The sequence below is a fragment of the Sylvia atricapilla genome, chromosome 7, assembly GCF_009819655.1.
Source record: "Sylvia atricapilla isolate bSylAtr1 chromosome 7, bSylAtr1.pri, whole genome shotgun sequence".
Lineage (NCBI taxonomy): Eukaryota > Metazoa > Chordata > Aves > Passeriformes > Sylviidae > Sylvia > Sylvia atricapilla.
The window spans coordinates 23,265,374-23,285,468 of NC_089146.1; the positions used below are offsets into that span (position 1 = coordinate 23,265,374).

A 20,095-nucleotide genomic window follows, 5' to 3' on the forward strand; every position below is an offset into this window, starting at 1 on the left:
TTTTTTCCTTTTTCCAGCCAGAGATGCATTTGTAGCCTGCAAACTTCCTCATGCCGACAGTAGAGGAGGAGGACTGGGCATGGACCCTACGTGGCTGAGGGGCCAGCGTGTCGCATTGTGGGGGAGCTGCCCATTTCCCTCACCTCTGGCCCTGTAGCTGGTGCTGGGCCAGGGTCAGGGGTGCTTGTTGAGCATCCCCAGGGGAAGAGCGCGGCGGTGTGCGGGGCATGGTGCAGGGTACGGCACAGCCCTCGTCGGCTCCGGCTCCGTCCGCAGCAGCAGCTCGCTGCCGGAGAACATTCCAGGGAGGCTGGCGCAGGGCCAGCACCGCGGGGCAGGGAAGAGGGCCTTTTATGGAAGCGTTTCTGCATTAGAATAAAATCATAATAATAATGTGCAGGGGAAGGGAGCGGGAGGAGGAGGAACCCCTGAAGAAAACAGTGAGACAGGACGGGAACAGACTGGCAGCCGGGGTGGGGAGCAGGTGCTGGGCATCGTGCTCTGGGGGCCAGGATGGGATGGGATTTGGGTGCTCCAAGTGGGGTGCTTGAGGCAAATCCTTCTTTTTATGGCCTGAGGCAGGAGAGGCAAAGTGGAGTGCATGGGTCTCCATGCTACCGTGGTAGGGAACCAGCCCCTGATTGGTGTTTGCCATCTTGGCTCCATCCTGGGATGGGGCAGGGGATGGCTTACTGTGGGTCACTGCTCCTGGTGGGATTTGTAGAGGACAAAGTGCCCTGAATCACACTCTCCCACTACTGTTGGCATCTCTGGGCCAACACAGAGCTGGAGTGCCTGTGCCCACTGCCCCAGCACCAGTGAGGCGCTGCCTCTCCCATCCTGGCATGCTGCTGCTTCCCGATGGACTGGGGTGCACGCAAAACCCAAGGTTAATTGTCAGTAATTGCCGCTGGTAATTAAGGTAACAATAGCCGGGCTGTTCAGCTGGCGGCTGCAGGAGCTCACGAGGCTGGGCTGGGGTTTGTTCCAGGAGCTAGCTGCTCTTGGCATCAGGCGCCCGCCCTGCGCTGCACCGTGCTGTGCTCACCATGCCCACCCGGGCTGGGGCTGCCCTGGCTCCCTGACCAAGGATGAATGGCACAGCTGCCAGGGCCCTGAGCCTGCTCCCACTCCCAGGAAGCCAGCCTTGACTTTGGGATGCTGCCTGTGCTCCCGCCTGGGGTGGCAAGGCCATGGATGCCCCTGTTGCTCGCTTGAGTGGGTGCTGTTTTCCCTGTGGGGTGGGTGGGAGGTAAATGCTGTATTTCAGCCTTTTTCCATGCCCTGCGTTGGACAGGGGTATTCAAGGAATAATTCTGGCTCTCTTCTGTTCCCTTGCAGGCTGTGACCCCCTGCTCTCCCACTGTCAACTATGAGCTGGTGAGTGACATCTCCACTATGAGCTGTGGGTGACAGCCAGGGCTCTGGGTATGCTGGAGCACCTTGCTCTGAGTATAGGGCTTTCTCTGTCCCAGGGCTTCAGGACATGAATCTTCCACTCTCAAAACCATAGGGGTCCTGAGCTGGGGGTAAGGGCACTCCCATTTTGCTGCTGAGTCCCCCACCATTGCAGGCTGAAGGGCATCCCACAGCTGAGCAGCACAAGCTGGAGCAGCCCAGCCATCACGGGACTCCTGGAGCTGGAACTTTCAGGGAAGAGGGACTTGCAGGATTGCTGAGAGTCAGATAGGACGTGACCATGCAGGGCTCTGGGGTCCCCTGGCGCACAGGGCCTTCCCTCCCTGGCCAGAGCTGGGGCGGTTTCTTGCATACCCGGAGATGGCTGTACCAGATGTGCCTTTGGCTCGGGGCGCCCAAGGCCGTGCGTTTGCAGCTCTTGTTATTGTCACCCTTTACTATTGTCTGTCCTGGGGGCCTTTAATAATCTGCTGGGGCCAGGGTGACGCAGGCCATTCCCACCCTGTCCTCCCTGGAGACCAGGAGAACAGCTGGATGCATCATCTCCGCTCACCCTGTCCTGGGGAGGGCGGGTGTGGGGGCACTGGGCAGACAGCCACAGTCCTTTGCCACAGTGCTCCAGGCCGGGACTGGGCTCTAGGGTGTCACCCGGAGCAGGGCCATGCCCAGTTAGAGGTTTGGGAAGCATGATAGGATGGTCCCTACCAGGCAGCATCTTGCCAGCAGAGCAGCTCCCCTGCCCATCCCCAGCGTGGTGATGCCTGTGGCAGTAGGCAGAGCGAGCACGTGGCAGCAGGGAGACTGGCATAGCCCGGGGCCGGTGCGGCAGCCCTTCCTTTTTGCTCCAGACGTGTGCCAAGGCTTGCTGGGGCAGGCGCTGGGGAGAGGAGGCCCTGGCAGGGGTTCAGCTCAGGCTTGGCAGCTTGGCAGTGCCACAATATCCGTGCCTCACACAGGGCCCTGGGCTGGGCAGCCCAGAACTGGGCAGGGGTCTCACATGAAAAGTGAGTATAGGGGATGAACACCTGCAAGCTCATGAGGGCAGCCCAAGAGCACAGGTGAGCAAGGGCATGGGGTAGGAGTGGAACATGCTGCCTGCCCTGGGGCCCCATGGTGGTTATCTGTCCCGGGTTTAATCTCTGCCTGCACCCCCCACCCCTGCCAACCTCCTTGGGCCCTTATCGACAGCAAAAATGTGTTGGCTTCGAGCTGGGACCGTTACTGTGGCTTTAGGAGGAAATTGAAGGGGTTTGCCCTGCCTCATGGATGGAAATGTCTGCTCTGGCCCTGCTGCCAAGAGTAGAGCAGCCTGGTTTTGGGGCTGACCTCCATCCTCTTGGTCTCAAGACTCCCATCTGGGTCCTTCTGCTGTGCCACCCCCAGGCACTATAACCACCATTCCCAGTCAGAGGTATCTGTCTCCTGCTTCCTATATTTGGAGTCCAGACACTTTTCCCCACCCCAGGAAGTTAATTCCTGTCCCCAGCCTCCTCTCACAGCTCTCTCCAGTGACACGTCACCAAATTTTTGCCTGTTTTGAGCATCTCAGACCTTGACTCTGCTCCCACTGAGGTCATTCACTGGCCCTGTGGGATCGGGCTTATCTTGGGGAGCTGGTCCTGCTGATGGCCAGTTGCCAGGCTGGGTGTGGGACTGCACTGGGCTTGCCCTGTTGTTTTCTTCCCAGTTGTAGGGTCTGACTATGGAGGATCCATCTGGGAATCCCAGATCTGTGAAGGGCACCAGGTGCCCATCATGGAACAGGCTCAGGGTTCAGCCAAATGCTTCCCATTGGTAACAGTGGTCCATGCCAGTGGTGGTGGCTGAGAGGCAGGATGGCAGCATCCTTGGTAGCTGAGTATCCCAGCTCTGCACGTGGGTTTTGAGGGATTCCCAACCTCTAGGAAGAGCAGACATGCTGGCAGGCAGGAAAGGGAATGGAACCATGATGCATTTCCTAGGAAGCACCAAAAATAGCCAGGGGGAGCTTCTGACCCTGGCCCTGCTGTGTATGTGTGTCCCTCTCTCAATCTCTCCTCTCTTGCTTGCCTTTTTCTCACCCTCTCTTTGCTCCTGTCTGCAGCCATCCTTGGGGGAGAGCATCACCAAGCAGGTAGAAGTTCTGGTAAGTGCAACCAGCCATGGAGGCTGATCACTGCCTCAAGACCTCCTAGGGGGTCACTCGTACCTGTCCCATTGCTGCAAGCACCCCCTGCAGCCAAAATCCCTCAGCCTGGAATGCTCTTGTAGTTTCCCAACATACCTGGGACCCTGACGTCCTCTCCCCCTGCCAGCCAAGGTGATGATGGCCATGCCAAAGGCCAAGTGAGATGCCCAGGGTTGGTGGCAGAGGCAGTGGTGGAGCCCAGCATACTGGGGGCTGAGGCTTTTGCTGCAAAGCTGGCTTTCCTGTCTTGGAGCTGGGGATCTGTTACTTAATCTGTGGACATGAAATTGCTAAGACAGTGTAGACAAATGCACTGCCAAAGTCAACGCGGACAACTTCCCCCCCCGCCTGCAGCCAGCTTGCTGGCTTCCCTGTGTTTTGGGGCTGGGACCCAAGGGATGGAGGCATAATGGTTCCTGTGAGGAAGAGGATGAAAGCCTTCTTCACCTGAGATCTGGTTTTGCCTAATCCCTTTGGTTGTCCAGGACATGTTTCCAACCCTGGGAAAGAGCATTCTCAGAAAAATCCAGTCAGAAGCCTCCTTTGCTGGCTTTGCTGTCTTTCATGGAAGTTTCTTGGTATTTCTGAAGCCTTTCTTGTGCCTTTCTTCACCCTTTCCAAGCAGAAGGGACCTGCAGGTTTTGGATGCTGCCAGGAGCTTGGGGACATGCCAAGCTAGCTTGGGACTGGAAGTCATATTCTTGATGGGATTGGCAGAGGGATCTTCAACCCGACGTAACTGGGACCAGCCTGTTCTGTGCTGGGCTGGACTGGGTTATACTGGCTTGGCTGGAGTCTCTCTCCATAGGGGACGTTTGCAAGGTCTCACAGCCCAGTGAAGGGCAGGAGTGTTTAATAACAGGAGTGCTTGCTCCTATCAGCTGATTGCAGGCTGACTCTTCCTCATGCAGGGGCTGGCTGCAGAGACGCAGCGCGGCTGCGGTTGGGAAGGGGGGAGCAGGGCAGAACCCGGGGAGCAGGGCAGAGCTCAAGGGCTCTCACCAGGGCAGGGGACACTGCAGGGTCCTGGCTGTGGGCACCCACTCCCCCGGGTCTGGAGGGTGCCAGGAATGGACCAGCCATGCCGTGGAAATGGATTAGCAAGGGGCTCACTGTTATCCAGGTATGGGGAGGGAGAGGGTCTCTGGTGTCTCGACGTTGCTTGCCCTCCTGTGCCTCAGCACACACTTGTGGGAGCTGGGGGTGATTCCTGGTTTCCCGATGTCAGCTCTCTGTTGGGAAAGGCTGTAGTTTTGGGAAGCTGATGTAGCTGGATGGGGTGACATGGACTGATGGGGCTCCTCTGGCTGGTGGGTGTGGGACCCCGGGGGTTTCCATTATAAACGCTTAGGGCACTGCACAAGCCATGGTAGGGATCCCATCCTGATCACCGGTGGGTGATGCAAGGATGTGCCCATATTCAGTTCAGGCTTGTTCCATGTACCCTGACTCTCCCAGGAAAGGTTTTACCTCTTTTTTTGTTGCGTTTTAACTCCTTATTTGCCCTCAACATTGTTGGAGGGTTTCTGAGGTGAGCAGGCAATTTGGGACACCCTGAGAAAAAAAACGGAGGAGGAATTGTCACTACTGTTCAAGCACCTCTGGCACTGAGACAAAGCTGCTGCCTTCTGGAGTGGCTTTGGCTGGGAGCAGGGACATTGTCCCCAGGCCCCAGGGTTGCTGAGCCTGGCTCTTCTCTGCAGGGCAACCTGACCTTGTGAGGGGCATGCAAGGCTGGTGGAGGGTGACGCTGGCTGTCCATGGGAGCAGCTCTGGGACTGTACTGGGTGGGCAGAAGGTGTCAGGTGATGGCTGTCAGGGATACCGCTCTCCCACCTCCTCCCTTTGTCATGCTAGCTGTGAGATGCTGCAGCCCTGAGGAGAATAACGGCAGTCTTGCAGCTCTGGGGACCAATGGGGCATCCCAGGAATCAGCTGCAGGATGCATCTCTTACTTCTGATCCTTCCAGGCGTGTTGACTTTGTGAGATGAGTCTTTAAATGACTGCTGCTTATTAGCTGGAGATACTAAAACTAATGAGGTGAGAGTGTGTTTTTCCTCAGCGGTTTTTTTTGGAAACCCTGCTTTGTTTTTCGGCTGAGGTCACAAAGTCACAGTGTAAGCCGGCTGCAGATGAAATTTTCGAGGCCGGAGAACATGCATAAATAGAAGTTTCCTGCTCCAAGAGCTCAAACATTTCCTCTAGGCGTTTGGCTCGGTGGAGCTGGGGCCAAAGCAAACTGTCGTGCCTGGCTGCCTCCTCAACACTGCTTGGGCAGCGAACCTGCCCCTGCTCCAGCAGAGCCAAAGCAGCTCTGTCCCACCAGGCGTGCCCGCAGCCTGACAGAGACAAGAGGGACTTGTGACATGCCTCAGAGTTTGTCTATCTGCTCAGCATCCTCCCAAAAGGTCCTCTGGGACCCTTTGGCAAGGCACTGGCCCCACAGTGCCCATGGCAGCTGGTCCCAGCAGCATTGGGGTTGTGAGAGTTGGTGCTTGCATATGGGATGTGTCAAGCTGCTTGTGCCTCTGGGATGCTTGGTGGGATTTGGAGACAGCAATATTTTTGGGGTGTTAGGATGCTCAGTGCAGTGTGGTGGAGGTGGGATGCTTTGGCAGCACCATCACATCCAGTTCTAGCAAGACCTCTGAGCTGGCTGTGGCTGGGTCATGGCAGTAACTTGCTTTTCCTTCCTGGTTCTTTAGGATGCCACAAAATCCCCCAGGAGCGGGCAGTCACGCTGCAAAACATCCAGGTACTTGCCTCACTTTCCCCTTTTGATGACCATCTTTGCTCTGCCTGAAGCTCCCTCCCACCAATACCTGCTTCTCCAGAGGTGCTATACCTGGGAGATGCTCCTAGTGAAGAAGACACAGGAATTATGACCCACCATCCCCAGCCTGGGTCCCCAAGACACCCCAAGAGGACTGGGAGCAGGGGAAAGGCTGGAGGCAGCTGTGTCCCCATGTGTCCCAGCCTGTCTTGCAGTGTGGGAAAGGGTCGCTGTGTCCCCTCCCCGTGCTGTGTCTTGACAGTGGTCCCCTCCCTTGTCCAGGAGCATGAGCCTGACTGCAGCCATGGAGAGCAGCTGTGAGCTGGACCTGGTGTACATCACGGAGCGGATCATTGCTGTCTCCTACCCCAGCGTGGCTGAGGAGCAGAGTTACTCCAGCAACCTCCGTGAAGTGGCCCACATGCTCAAGTCCAAGCATGGGAACAACTATGTGGTGAGGGCCGCAGCCAGGTCCCTGTCAGGCTGGTGGAGGGGCTGGGGTGCTCAGCTGCTGGCGATGGGTGCTCGCAGGGGATGGATACTGCATCCTTGTCTTCATCTGGGCTCTGTTGAGGGAGGGTCTTTGCACTATGCTGGATAGATTTTTTTTCTTCATTGAAGATTACCAGTCCCTTTCAGACACTCTGGGAGTTTCTGGTTATTGTACTTCTCTGTGGCAAGGTATTACTCAGGATAATGTGTCTGGGGAAACCTCTCATAGCAGGATTTTGGAAGGCTTTGGGGTGAGGAAGAGGTGAAGTTGTAGCAAGGGAGATGTCTTCTCACTCTGTTTTTCATCTTCCCTAAAGCTTTTCAACCTCTCTGAGCGGAGACGTGATATCAACAAACTTCACCCTAAGGTGGGTCACAGCTGTGAGGAGCAGCAGGGGTCTCAGGGGCCTCAGGGCAGGCCTGTCTGCAGGACTAGCTCCCTGCTACAAGATGCCTAGGGGAGAAACAGCCACCTTTTCTATTCTGTCCAGCTGGGAAAAGCCCTGAGAAAAGCACTGAGACTCCACACTCAGTTTATGGTACTTCAGCCTAACTCCCATTGCCCTCCCAGCCCCCCATTCTCAGCCCAAAACTGGCTGTTTGGAATCTCCTGGGGGCCTCCCTAAGGCATTGTCCTCATCTCTCTGATAATAGAGGAGCCCTCAGAAGCTGAGCCAAGTAACCTGGGGTGAGGGGCCTGAGATTTGGGACCATAGTGGCCTCCCTGGGCTGGGGATCTGGGCAGTGGGATGCAGGGTTAAGGTTGGGAGGTTGCATATCAGAGCAACGCAGTAATGCCTACCCTGCCCTGGGCTTTGCCAACTGGCAGGCTGGGAACTCCTCATGGGAGTGCCTGTGACCCCAAGCTGTTTGTTCCCCTGTTCAGGTGCTGGATTTTGGATGGCCTGACATGCACACCCCTGCACTGGAGAAGATCTGCAGCATTTGCAAAGCCATGGACACGTGGCTCAACACAGCGGCACACAATGTGGTGGTGCTGCACAACAAGGTGGGCAGGACCCGTCACCGGGGCACAGCGATGGGGGTTTGTGAGGCTGCAGGGATCAGGCTGAGCAGCCTCAGGAGCTGAGAGATGTAGAGAATGTGGTGGAGAGAATTGTGCTTTGGGGGGTGGGTAGGTGTCAGCACATATGTGTAGATTGGTGTGTGTCTGATAAGGGTTGGGGCATCTGTGGGCTGGTGTATCCATGTAGGGGTCAGTGTGTGCCTCTGTGGGATGTCTCTGCCTGGGTGCTCACATGCCCCACTGCCCCCATGACACCCCTTCTGCTGTGTGCCTGCAGGGGAACCGTGGCCGGCTGGGGGTGGTAGTGGCTGCCTACATGCACTACAGCAACATCTCAGCCAGGTGAGAGAGACATGAGGTCCTGAGGTGGCCCTGGCCCCCACTGGTGACCTCCATCCCAGTGGTGCTGAGGTGCTAGTTCCAATACATCTGCCATTTCATCCCCACAGTGCTGATCAGGCTCTGGACAGGTTTGCCATGAAGCGCTTCTACGAGGACAAGGTGGTGCCGGTGGGACAGCCATCCCAGAAGAGGTGGGTCCTGGCACACCTTTGCAGGCTATTTTTTTCCCCATAGGGTGGTTGGATGCAGGGGTCCAAGGTGGATGTTCCTCTGAGGGTTCTGTCCTCTGAGCTGTCTGTCTGCCCTCCAGGTACATCCATTACTTCAGTGGGCTCCTCTCTGGCAGCATCAAGATGAACAACAAGCCCCTCTTCCTCCATCATGTCATCATGCACGGCATTCCCAACTTTGAGTCGAAAGGCGGTAGGTGCCCCCAGCTGCTCCCCCAGCCTGCTTCTTTCTACACCACCACCCCACACTGCCTGGCCAGGTCTGTCCTCTTTGTGTGACAGTTTCCACCATTTCCTTGGTAGTTTGAATTTCCTTTTCCCTCTCAGAGACTGTTCACTCATATTAGCTGGGTGCTACCTTTTTTTGGCAGAGATCGCCTCAGAGGATGCCCTCCAGATGCTGGGCACTAACCTGAGCTGTGGGGTGACAATGTTCTTCTGACAGTTTTTCCAAGGGTGGCACCAGACTGGGGTTTGGGATGCACTATCGCTTCTGTTGCTGGTAGCTTACCCAGATCATCATCCCACTCCTATCCCCAGCCCAGCACTTGCCCTTGGTCCTACAGGACCCAAACTGAGCCCTTTGCCGTTTCTCAGCTCATCCATAGCATCCTTTCTGCCCATTGCAGATGTTGCCCTTGATCGCTGCGGGCTGGCTGGGGCAGGGAGCGGCTGTTTGCTTTGGCTCCCTCCCTGTTTGGATTTCTCCCCCGTGACTAATCCCTCCCCTGGCCCCTCCGCCCAGCCGGCTAACAGCAGTGTGCCTTTTCTCCCCGCCTTGATGTCTTCCAGGTTGTCGGCCCTTCCTGAAAATCTACCAGGCCATGCAGCCCGTCTACACCTCGGGAATCTAGTAACTATCTCCTTGCCATGGAACTTTCCTACTGCCCAGCATGGGGGAATGGCAAGCGGGGGAGGATAGAGAGGGTCAAGGACAAGTCTCCTGTGGTCTTGTGCTCTGTGCTTAGTCCGTTTGGGGGCCAGGGAAAAAAAGGGGTTTCCTTTTTTTCGGAGGTGGTAACTGGCTATATTGGGCCATACTGGACCCTTCTGCTGCGAGAGCTGTAGTGTCTCCACGTATCAGCAGAGGGAGCCTGGGGCTGCGCGGAGCCTGGGGCTGGGTGTCCCCGGAGGGAGTGGGGAAGGGGATGGGGACATCTGGGAGAGGAAGGCACCCTGGGAGATGAAGGCATTTCTTCTCTCCCTACTCAAAGAGCTGCTCTTCCTGCCTGAATTAGTTCTCACAGATCGCAGAGTATTCTTAGTTGGAGAAGGGGTCCACAGGGATCACTGAGTCCAGCTCTGAAGTAAATGGCTCATATGAGGACTGTACTCACAACCTTGGTGTAATTAGCAGCATGCTCTGACCAGCTGTGCTATATCCTTCCTTTCTCAAAAAAAAAAAAAAAATATTTTCTGCCTGTTTTAATCTCCCTTTTCTGTCTTTTTCTGATGCTGATTCTGAGAAGTAGGCAGTGGCAAAAGGAAAGCAGGAATTGATTTCTCCAGCCTTCCAGACACTCTGCCAGTGCCACATCCCAGTCTGGGTGGGACTCCTGGTCACTCTGGTGGGACCAGAGCACCTCACCTCTGGGATATTCCCATTTCAAACCCCAGGACCAGATCTCACTTCCATACAGCCATGGGTCCCCGTTAGCTGAGATTTACTGCCATCCTGGCCTTGCCTTTCAGCTTTTAATAGACTGTTTATGGGATGCCTGTAATAAACTCCAGGTTTATCTTGCCTGTGAAATCCAACTCCTTTCTTCCCTTGTCCCCGGCTGCTGACGCCACCGCCCGTCGGCAGTCTGTCGGTGGTGCACTGGGAGGGGACGGCTTCCCGCGGTGTGGGAAACTGAGGCAGAAGTGTCTGCCCAGAGATTTCTCCCTCTGTGTCCTAAGCCCCAGTTGAGCCGTGGAAGCCAAGTGGATGGCTGATAGCCTAGCCTCGGCACTTCCAACATGGGCAAACTCTCCCACCCAGCATTCTTTGCACCCTTGCCGAGCTGTGCTTCAGTTTCTCCTTCCTGTCCTCCTTCCACTGGGAATGGGTGCCCCTTGAGGTGGTGGACGGGACCCCCCTCAGTCACAGGGAGGGCATGCTCTGTGCTTTGCGCCTTCTCTGCCTGGATTTCGGTGGAAAGGCTAGTTGAGGTGGTGCTAGGAATTTTCTGGTCAGAGGTCTCTGCACCACAGCTCACCTCCTCCCACTGTTCCTCTCTGCAGCAATGTGCAAGGAGACAGCCAGACTGGCATCTGCATCACCATTGAGCCTGGCTTGCTGCTCAAGGGCGATATCTTGGTAAGGATCGTCAGCTCAGCTCCCAGCGTAGAAAGCAGATGGGTTGTGTTGTTGCCTTACCTTGGGACCCCCAGATTCCCCTTGCCCAAGGTCTGGGGGCTTATCCTGATGGCCCATCTCCATTCCTCTCTGCAGCTGAAGTGCTACCACAAGAAGTTTCGGAGCCCTACCCGTGACGTGATTTTCCGTGTGCAGTTCCACACGTGTGCTGTGCATGATCTTGATGTTGTCTTTGGCAAGGAGGACCTGGATGAGGCCTTCAGAGGTAACTGCCCTGGCACTTCCCTACTCCAAACTCCCTCATCCTCCCGCCCCTGTAACTCTGGTGTAATCATGGGGACATCTGGGCACCCATCCCAGATCCACCCCCGCCAAAACAGGGCACCCCTGCTCCATCTGCAGGGTGTGGTGCTGCTTGGGAAGTCGTGGCACCATCATCCCTTTCATTGCCAAAACCATTACTGGTGCAGATAGGCTGTCTCAGGGCTGTTTCAGGGGCTATGATGCACTGCTCCATGCAGGGATATCCCCTAGCAGCTCCCAGCCTTAAGCTGGTCTGTAGGCACATTTGGGGTGACTAGCTACTACTAGAGCTATGGATGGAGATAGTCCCTTTATTCTGCTCTCTCCTTGCCAGATGACCGCTTCCCTGAGTATGGGAAGGTGGAGTTTGTGTTCTCCTATGGCCCCGAGAAGATCCAAGGTATGTCTGGCTCAGTGCCATGGGGATTTGGAGGTGGATGCTGTCTCCTTTCCTATCCCTCATCTGTATCCCTTGCTCCCTCCTTTGTGACCTCCACCTGTCCCCTTGAAGTCCCTTCTTCACCAGGGTAGGGTGAGGCATCCAGGCAGTAAGGCTCATCTAGGAGCACCCTTGGATGCCCTATCCCTCTTGATCTCTTCCCCAGGAGGCTGTTCTCCATAGCCCTTGCTGGCCCAGGAGAGATGGAAGGACTGTTTGGGAATGAAGGACTCCCTTGCTCAGGAAGTCCAGACCCATGCACACTCACTGCCAGTCTGTGTGCTGGTCTCTAGGCAATCCCAAAAGCCCCAGGCAGTCTTGTACACCTTATTTGTGAGTCTTGATGTACATCTTGTTCTCATCCATCTCTTGATGCTGCCTTTCCTACAGGAGTCTCCTGCCATGCCCTATGGCTCCTGCACTTTTTTTCTTGCATGCACTTTTCTCCACCTATTCCCCCATCCCACTCTTGCTGGTTCCCTTGTTATTCTACCTGACCATCTTGCCTCTTTCCAGGCATGGAGCACCTGGAGAACGGGCCCAGTGTTTCTGTGGACTACAACACATCTGACCCACTCATCCGATGGGACTCCTACGAGAACTTCAACATCCAGCGTGAGGACAGTGCAGAGGGGGCCTGGGCCGAGCCACCCCTGCCCAGCAAGCACCTGGAGAAAGGTCAGGGCTCACAAGTGGTCAGTGGCCAAAGTGTCCACATGGAAATACCCCCTACCCCAGGACGGAGGGCACTGGTGGGCTGCAGAGCTAGGGACAGGTGGCTGCTGATGGGAGCAGTGTGGCCATGAGGTGGGAGAGCAAGATCTCATGGACTTTGCCTTCTGCCAGAGTGCCAGGGATTTTAGGCTCCTCTTTTCAGCATTTAGCTGTCAAAGTCCTGTTTGCACAAGCTGAGTCCAGCCCTAGTTTATGCCCCAGACCTCTAAGAAATCCAAACCCCATTTCTGCAGGACCATTAAGTATCTCAGCTACTTTGTCATGCTGCAAGCATGGCAGGATGTAGATCTGCCTTTAGTATTCCTAGGGGATGAGGATGTCTTACTGGCCTTCGATGGTCTGTTGCATCTCTCAGAGCTGGGGAAAGCCCTTTGAGCACCCATTTTGTTGCAGCAAGTTGACTGCTGTCACCCACTTGGCAGGAACAGGCAGTGCTTGTATGTCGAAGGGTGGTGGGCCCCTGTCCTGGAGGCAAGGCCACCATGGTCAAGCAGATGTCTGGGCTTTGCTGGCCAGATCTGGAGAGGCATCCCTGGAGCAGGGACAGCTGCGGTCCCTGATGTCCCTGAAGGTCACTGGCTGCTTTGAGTGGGAGCTGTGGATGGCAGTGCTCGCAGCCGAGGGCAGAGGCTTTGGGTGCCTGGGGCAGGCAGGAGTGTCCGTGCTGTGGTGGTCACACCGAACCAGACCTGGGGTGGCTCTGTGGACCTGGCACGGGCACTTGCCTTGGCACAGGGCAGTAAACAGGCAACTCGTGATGTGCAGGCTCAGCTGTGGGCTATGTGCAGGCTGGGGAGTTATGGGGCAGCCTCAAGCTGGCAAGACTTGCCTGACAGTCCCCTCCTGCCTGCAGAAACCTGAGTGCCTTACTGCATGTGTTCCACTCTGGACCCTAGGCCAAAGTTTCTGCACCCCAGCCCCTCACAGGGCTGCAGGGGTACCCCAGGACTCATCTTTCTACTTTCTTGGGGGTCTTGGTGAATACTGGGGCTGCAGAAGTACCCCAGGGCTCCTCTCCATTTCCCCTTGGGGGTCTTATCAGGTGTCAGGGCTGTGGAGGTACCTCCATGCACGGACTGGGCTGTCGTCTGTGCTGGGTGGCAATAGAGAATGAGGGCACCTTGAATTTGTAAACACTGTCCCAGTTTGGAGATGAGCCGGGACTGTGGAAGGCTGAAGCTGCAGGCAGAAGGCTGCCCTCTGACCCGTGCCAGCACAAGCAGCTGCAAGAAGCCCATCTACAAAGGGGTCTTTCCCAGCTGTCCCATGGGGCACTTGGAGTAGTGGTGGTGGGAGTCAGCTTGGGCTCAAGGGGCTCCCACTATTTTTCCTCTCTGTTGTCACTTTTCCTCTTTTCCAGCCTGTCCCAAGCCAGGATGGGGACTCTGGTGTCCGGCTGTGCGGGGGGGGTCCCTGTTTATGGTCGTTCTTGCCTTATTTGGTCAGGGAATTGCACGCCACATTTTTGGCACCACCAGGCGTGAGCAAGCGGCGTCCGGGGGCGGAGGGGGGTGAGGTTGGCACCAGGACCCACGCCGGGCTGGGATCAGCCGCTGCTCCTTGTCCCTGCCACTGCCCGTCCTGCCACTCGGCGAAGGCTCCCCACAGACGGTCGCTGCAGCCTGGGCCAACGGGATCGGGATCGCCTGCCAAACGGTGGGTTCCCCCATGCCGCGTCTCTGCTGGCCACAGCCGCTCTCAGTGAAGGTGGATGCCCTTTCTGCAGCAGCTTTGTCTCAGCATGGAGCACCCATAAGGGCTGGGAGGCGCCTGCCAGGGTGGGATGGTCCTCTGGGACCCCAAAGCTGGAGGGGCAGTTGGGTGGCTGGGGGTGGTGCCTGTCCTTATGTTCCCCTCACCTCTGCTGTGCTTATCTGTGGGGACTTGGAGAAGGGGAAACGCATTTGCACTGAGGTCATTGGTTGACTAAGCTTTTCCAGAGCAGGAGGCATGAGAGGGGGATCTGCACCCCCACATCTTGCTCTCTGGCTGAGGGGACACAGCTGGATTCAGCAGGCTCTCTGTGAGCCACTTCCATGGCAGTGAACTCGCCCTCCTGCTTTACTCCAGCAGGATCTCTGCTGCCAACCATGTTTGGGCTGCCCTGTGCCCTTACAGAGAGTGGGGTATGCTGGGATGCCCCCACAGTCTGTCTTTCTGCCTCTCAGCCATGTCTGCACAGCCTGGGGAAGGCGAGTGGCTCTGCCTGTCCTCCTTCCCACTCCTTGATGGGGCTTTTAGGTCAGCGGTGGCTGCTTAGCAGGTTCCTGCTGCAGTCCCCATGGCCATTGGTTGGCTGAGGATGTTCAAAGGCTGAAGGGAGGTGATGCTTCATACTGTGGCTGTTTTTGTGGTTACCAGCACTGTGGTAGCTCTCCTTGGGGTGCCAAGCTGGCTCCAGAGAGGCAGCAGGAGGCTGGCAGCTGGATGTGGCATTGCTGGGTTTGCAACTGGTTGGAGGATCACTGCAGAGAACGTTTGGGGTACTGCAGATGCTGTAACTCTGTATGGAGATCATTTATGGCCTGACTTGGTTCTGCTGAGGAAATGAGTGCTGATAGAGAACAGGATGCTGAGGCTGACATAGAGTCAGTGTGTACAGTTTGTCCTCAAGGTCTGCATGTGTGACTGTTGTGGGGGGACTTCAAGCTCTGTGATCCTGGGGTGGTGTGAGAAAATCTGAAAGGGCTGGATGTGTCCCCAGCCAAGCGGCTCCCTGTAACCACTGGTCCTTGGAAACACCCTGGGCTGGCCCTGCCTGCCCTGTCTTTTTACCAGGCCAGGAAGAGAGTGGCCAGGGCCTGGCCAAATCCAACATCTGTGGGAGAGTTGCTAAATCCCCACCTGAGTCATGGTTCTGGCATAGGGCTCCCCTGCAGCTCATCCCTGTCTTCCTACACATCCCCACTCGCAGGGGAGGGCTGGCCAGGGTGGGGACTGGGATAAGCATCCCACCCTTCCAGTGAGGAGAGGTCACATCAGAGTCTGAACCTCATGTGGCAAAGGTCAGGGGGTCCTAGAGCCCCAGAAATGGAACAGGATCTGCACTTCTCCATGGAGGAGAAAGCCCCTTGATGGGGTTGCTGACATCTATTTGTCCCCCAGGAGGCTTGGCATCTCATGGGGTACACCTTTCTTAGTGGCGTCAAATCCTGTCCCACTTATCAGGAGGGGCTGAGGCTGCCTAGGAGGGCAGGCCAGGCTGTACAGACATGGAGAGCCAAATGGGCCAGGCCAGAGCTGTTAAATCCATTGCTGGAGCTGCTGGCAGGCTGCTGCTTTCCCCCTGTGGCTGGATTGGTCCCTAGGCCAGGCTTGGTGGGGAGGGGGGCCACTGGCTCTCCTCTTGCCTTCACCATCTGACTAAAGCTGAAGAAATCCACTTCCCCTTCCTTATTGTGTCCCTCTCCGCTGCTCTCTGCTCCATCTGCTCCAAGGTAAGGGTGTGTTGAGGTGGGCATTTTAAAAGGAGGGCTGTGGGCATCTGCGTGGGCTGGATGGGAATTCACAGGGAGTGTCCCCCTTGCTTCTGGTTATTCCCCATGGGTGAAATGCTGGAGCATATATGGGCTTGGCTAGACATTTCAGCTGGAGTGTGGCTATTCCCAGGGCAGGATCTGTCCTCTGACCTGGTATTTGGGGTTGTCATGAGGGGTGGTGGTGGGGTTTGTTCTCGCTGGGACCGGGAACCAGGCAGGGAAAGAGACCAGCTGGTCTCTTCCTCCTTTAAACTGTCCTTGAAATCAAAACTTGTAGCAGTTCTGTGCTTAAGGCTGGGGCTGTCCCACGGCAGAAGTGGGGAGCTCTGTCTCTGCCCTCCTGCAGCCGACACAGCCAGGACAAAAAATAAGGAAACTTTGAAGGTTTTGGAAGGATGCTGTTTTGGCATGTGCTATTATCTGGGAGCAAACAGGGCTGTGAGTCAGGGGGCCAGCTGGAAACACTGCTCTCATCCCCTGCCGTCATCCATGGGGGTGTGGGAAACACGCGGTTTGGGGGATTAGAGTGGAGGGAGCCTCATATTTTGCTGAGTGTGGTGGATCAGTTGAGGAGTGGAGTCCTGAGCATGGGTACAGGCACGGGTCTGGATGTGGGGTGGGCTTGCTGTCACCTGGACCAGCAAATTGTCAGCACCATCGCAGCATGGATTTTGTTTGGGGTTGGTGCAGTTTGGTCTCAGACAGCTCCGGAGTGGACGGGATCATGCCGTACCTCCTGTCACAGAGCAGGGCAGTGTGTGCATCCCGAAAACGGGGGCGGCTTGTCCATGCTGTGCCCGTGGTGCTGGCAGGGCAGGCAAGGGGATTGTGAAAATGGGTCGGTGGGGTCGATGGCTTTTCCGTGGCTGGTTTCGACCCCTCTTCAGCTGTGTAGTTACTTCAGATGGAGAAACTCAAGTCTCCAGCAAGACGTTTGAATTTGCAGACCCGTCTGGGTTTCAGCATCGTGTGTGGTTTGGAAGGACATCCCCACCCTGAATGTGTCGCTGCTCTTTGGGGGCAGGTGTGACGCGTGCAAACAGGAGCTGGGCAGGGCTGGGTGTCTCAATGAGGGGATCACTCAGCAGGGCACAGTGCAAGGTGGGCAGGCTGTCCAGCTGTCCGGCTGCCTGTCCTGCCTAGGAAACAGTTAACGCGGCGGAGCCCTGCCTGTGGAGGAAGTAGTTAATATTCATAGCTGGAAGCTGTCTGTCTGGCTGTCCTCCCTCCATGGCTCCCACCCTCTCCGCACCTCTCTGAGGTTAACTCGGGCTGGGGCTGGAGCTTGGGCGGCCCCGCCGCCGTCCCCGCGCCGCTCCCCTTCCCCTCCCGCTCCTCCCTGTGGTCCCTGTGTGGTCTGGGGCGGAGGGGAGCACAGCCGCACCTCCTCGCCTCCATCCCATCTCCGGCCTCTCCCACCTTCGGCTCGTCCATCCTCCCCTCCAGCTCCCCGTGTCCTGGGGTTCCCCGTATCCCACCCCTTCCGGCGCCCCGCCGCCGGCCGGGTACCCCTCTCGCGGCCCCGCGGGACACGGCGCTGGGAAGGGAATAGCTCCCTCCGCGAGAGGGAAAGCAAAGCCAAAGGGACAAACGCCAACCCAAGCCAGCTCCAGGCCGTCGGCTCCTGTCCTGGACGGACACACGGAGCTGGCTGTGGACGCCGTTGGAGCTGCCACCACACCAGGTGCCCCTGGAAGGCTCTGGTGCTGGAAGGGGTGAAGGAAAGGGATTTTGCTGCGTGCTCCTTTCCTTCGCCTGGGATCTTTTAATCCCCGTCCCTTCTGGTAAGTCTTCAGTTCGTTTTTCTTCGGTCTGGGGGCTGGGTGGTGAATTCATGGTGGTGGTGACCCATGGCTCAGGGGCTGGGGCTGCTCCATGCCGTCATATCTGGTTACAGGATGAAACCAGAGATAAAGCAGCGAAACTTTTCCCTGTGAGCGTCAGCTCACATTCTACATCCTGCAAAGGGTCCCGGGACCCCAGGGTCTTCCCTGCGGGCTGATGCTCCAGAAATGCATTGGGGCAGGGGCTCTGGGTAGGGAGTGGAGGCAGCAGGTGGGATGCTGCTGGGGGCACGACGGGGAGACACGGTGATGCCTCAGCCTTTTCTTCTGCACCAGTGCAGAGCCGTGGGCAGGCTTTCTGCTGGTGCACGATGCTGTATGTGCTGTGTGCTGCACCCCACTGCGTGCAAGGCAGATGCCTGGGATTTTGGGGATGCAAGCTCACTCCCTTGGTGTTGTCACACTTGTCCTGGACCAGTTTTTTTTCCCGGGTGTAGCTACAGGGTGCTGGAGAGGGAGAGGACGAAGCATTTCTTCTCTAAGGCAGCGAGCCTGGCAGCAGGGCTGGGACCAGGCTGGGCTCAGCACTTCCCGCAGCTGCCTCCATACCGCTGGAGCAGATAGAGCCAGAGCAGAGCTGCGTACGGGGCTGAGCCCAGGGCAAACCCAGCCCACGATGGGATGGCACATTCTGCCAGGCATGAGCTACTCCGACCTTCAGGGTTGAAATCTGACCTTGCTGGGAGCTGCAGACACTTTGCAAATGGGGTCCTGGGAGCCTACCGCTTTGAGGGTGGCTGGTTTGGCTAAGGCTTTCTGTCCCATTATCCCTTAGTTTTTATTTTATTTTGTTTTGTTTTGTTTTCTTTTGTTTTGTTTTGTTTTGTTTTTTTATTCAGCTTCTCAGGTGACAAGCAGTAGATAGTCATATGAGAGATAGTGTGGCCTAGGGATGGTGAAGGAGGCTTTGGAGTGGCAGTGAATAGCAGTATTTGTCTCATGGCATCAGAGACCCCAGGAGGTATATGGGGTTGAGGACAGGATGAGCAATCAGGTGTGGGGCAGAGCAACTGTAGGATGAGGGCTTGGCTGATGTCTGAGCTGTCACAGGCTGTTCCTTGCTTAATACCCTGCTACTGCTCTTGGTGGGGTGGCCACCAGCCCCTCTATGTCCCCTCCTCACCATGGGTTCTGGGGAAGGTGGGACGTAGCAGTTGAGGCTTTCTGTCTCTGCCACTAACTGCATTGTGCCCCATCCTGACCTCTTTTGGAGACATTTCTCCCAGCCATGGGGCAGTACCCAGCCCAAAGAGTAATTAAAGCCTTTCCTGTCTATTTTTTCCCTTGGCACCACATGCTTACATTTATATTTATTTATTCCGTTTTCCTTTCTATTCCTCTGTTGTTGTTCTCCCAGCCCCCATCCTGGCTTTTGCCCTGTTTCTTGAGACCAGCCAGCACCCGTTGGAGCCTTCAGACAGGAGGGCTGTGCCTTTCCCCCTGTCTCCAAGCAGTGTCTCAGCCTGTCCAGCATTGACACTGCCCCTGGATATGCTGCTTTTTTCTTTTTCCCTTCATGGAAAGAGTTTCCCTCCCTCTCTTCCCCTTTTCCCCAGTATGGGAGGTGTTGTGGAGACAAATGCTACTGGCTCCTGGCTTTACTGGCTGGATGGAGAAGCTCTGAGTCTCTGTGAGAAATTCTCACCCTTTCCCTTACCAAGTGCCCAGAGAGGACCTTGCTGCATAGTCCTGAGACATCTTCAAGGCAACAGGAAGCTTTGGGGCTCAACTGCCTCCTTGGGATACTGCCAGTGGGGATTCAGGAGTAGAAAATCAGCAAGAAATCAGGAGAGGGCCCTGACTTTGTAGGACTTGGGCTCAGTGTTGCTGCCCTCCTCTGCTTTATGGTGAGGGGGGCTGTTGGCATGGGAGCTGCCGGGGTGCGGGTGCGGCGGCGGCGGGGGACTGGCTAAGCTGTCCCGGCTCGGAAGTGTTTTGCTTGCAGATAGGACTGCTCTGATTTCACACTATCGTGCTAGGGCCGTCTTCCGTCCCTGAGTCAGCCACCTGGCCCCCTGCCAGGGAAGAGTCATTTTTTCCTCCAAAAGAAAGTGTTTAACACTGCTTGCGGGACCTTCCAGGAAACCTCGTCAGGGAGCTGGAAAAACAAGAGTCTGCAGCCTGGTCCGTGCTGTGCTGCTCTGGCGGGGGGGGGGGGATGCAGCTTGGGAACTATTCCCATTGCTGTCAGTGGCTGAGGTCCCTCTGTATCCCCAAAATCTGCCTGCCCCACCTGGAAAGGTTTAAAGGGTCTAGCTGTTTGTGGTGTTGGTGCTGATGGGTGTGATGGAAGCTGGGGGGCTCAGAACTGGAGTGCAGGATTACTGGTGGTGATGCTCTGGCTGCCCCTCAGCCTTTAGCAGAGCCAGCTGCCCACACTGGACTTGAATCGTGATGCCAGGGCCTTCCCAGGAGATGCTACGTGTTCAGGGTTGGGCAGTGTTGGGCACTGTCATTGTGGAAGCTCTGGGGCAGGTTGACCTGATCTGAGAGAGGGAGGGGCTAGAACAGAAAGGGTGCAAGCGTCTGTAGCTCAGGGAGA

General features: G+C 56.5%; 1 protein-coding gene across 11 annotated transcripts in view; it reads left to right on the top strand.

Annotated features, from left to right (window-relative positions):
* TNS1 (tensin 1) overlaps positions 1–20,095 on the top strand; it is a 54,605-nt gene that overhangs the window by 6,973 nt on the left and 27,537 nt on the right. For 8 of the 11 annotated variants that reach the window (XM_066322989.1, XM_066322990.1, XM_066322992.1 and 5 more), the window contains exons 2-15: positions 1,342–1,380; positions 3,503–3,544; positions 6,293–6,342; positions 6,643–6,814; positions 7,170–7,220; positions 7,739–7,861; positions 8,157–8,221; positions 8,329–8,412; positions 8,532–8,644; positions 9,244–9,304; positions 10,678–10,753; positions 10,889–11,018; positions 11,391–11,456; positions 12,012–12,173. In XM_066322989.1, coding sequence (XP_066179086.1) covers positions 1,342–1,380; positions 3,503–3,544; positions 6,293–6,342; positions 6,643–6,814; positions 7,170–7,220; positions 7,739–7,861; positions 8,157–8,221; positions 8,329–8,412; positions 8,532–8,644; positions 9,244–9,304; positions 10,678–10,753; positions 10,889–11,018; positions 11,391–11,456; positions 12,012–12,173 — 1,234 coding nt within the window. Of the gene's footprint in view, positions 1–1,341; positions 1,381–3,502; positions 3,545–6,292; positions 6,343–6,642; positions 6,815–7,169; positions 7,221–7,738; positions 7,862–8,156; positions 8,222–8,328; positions 8,413–8,531; positions 8,645–9,243; positions 9,305–10,677; positions 10,754–10,888; positions 11,019–11,390; positions 11,457–12,011; positions 12,174–20,095 lie in introns of those variants that run through there. The other 3 variants (XM_066322991.1, XM_066322998.1, XM_066323000.1) reach the window with 2 other exon arrangements.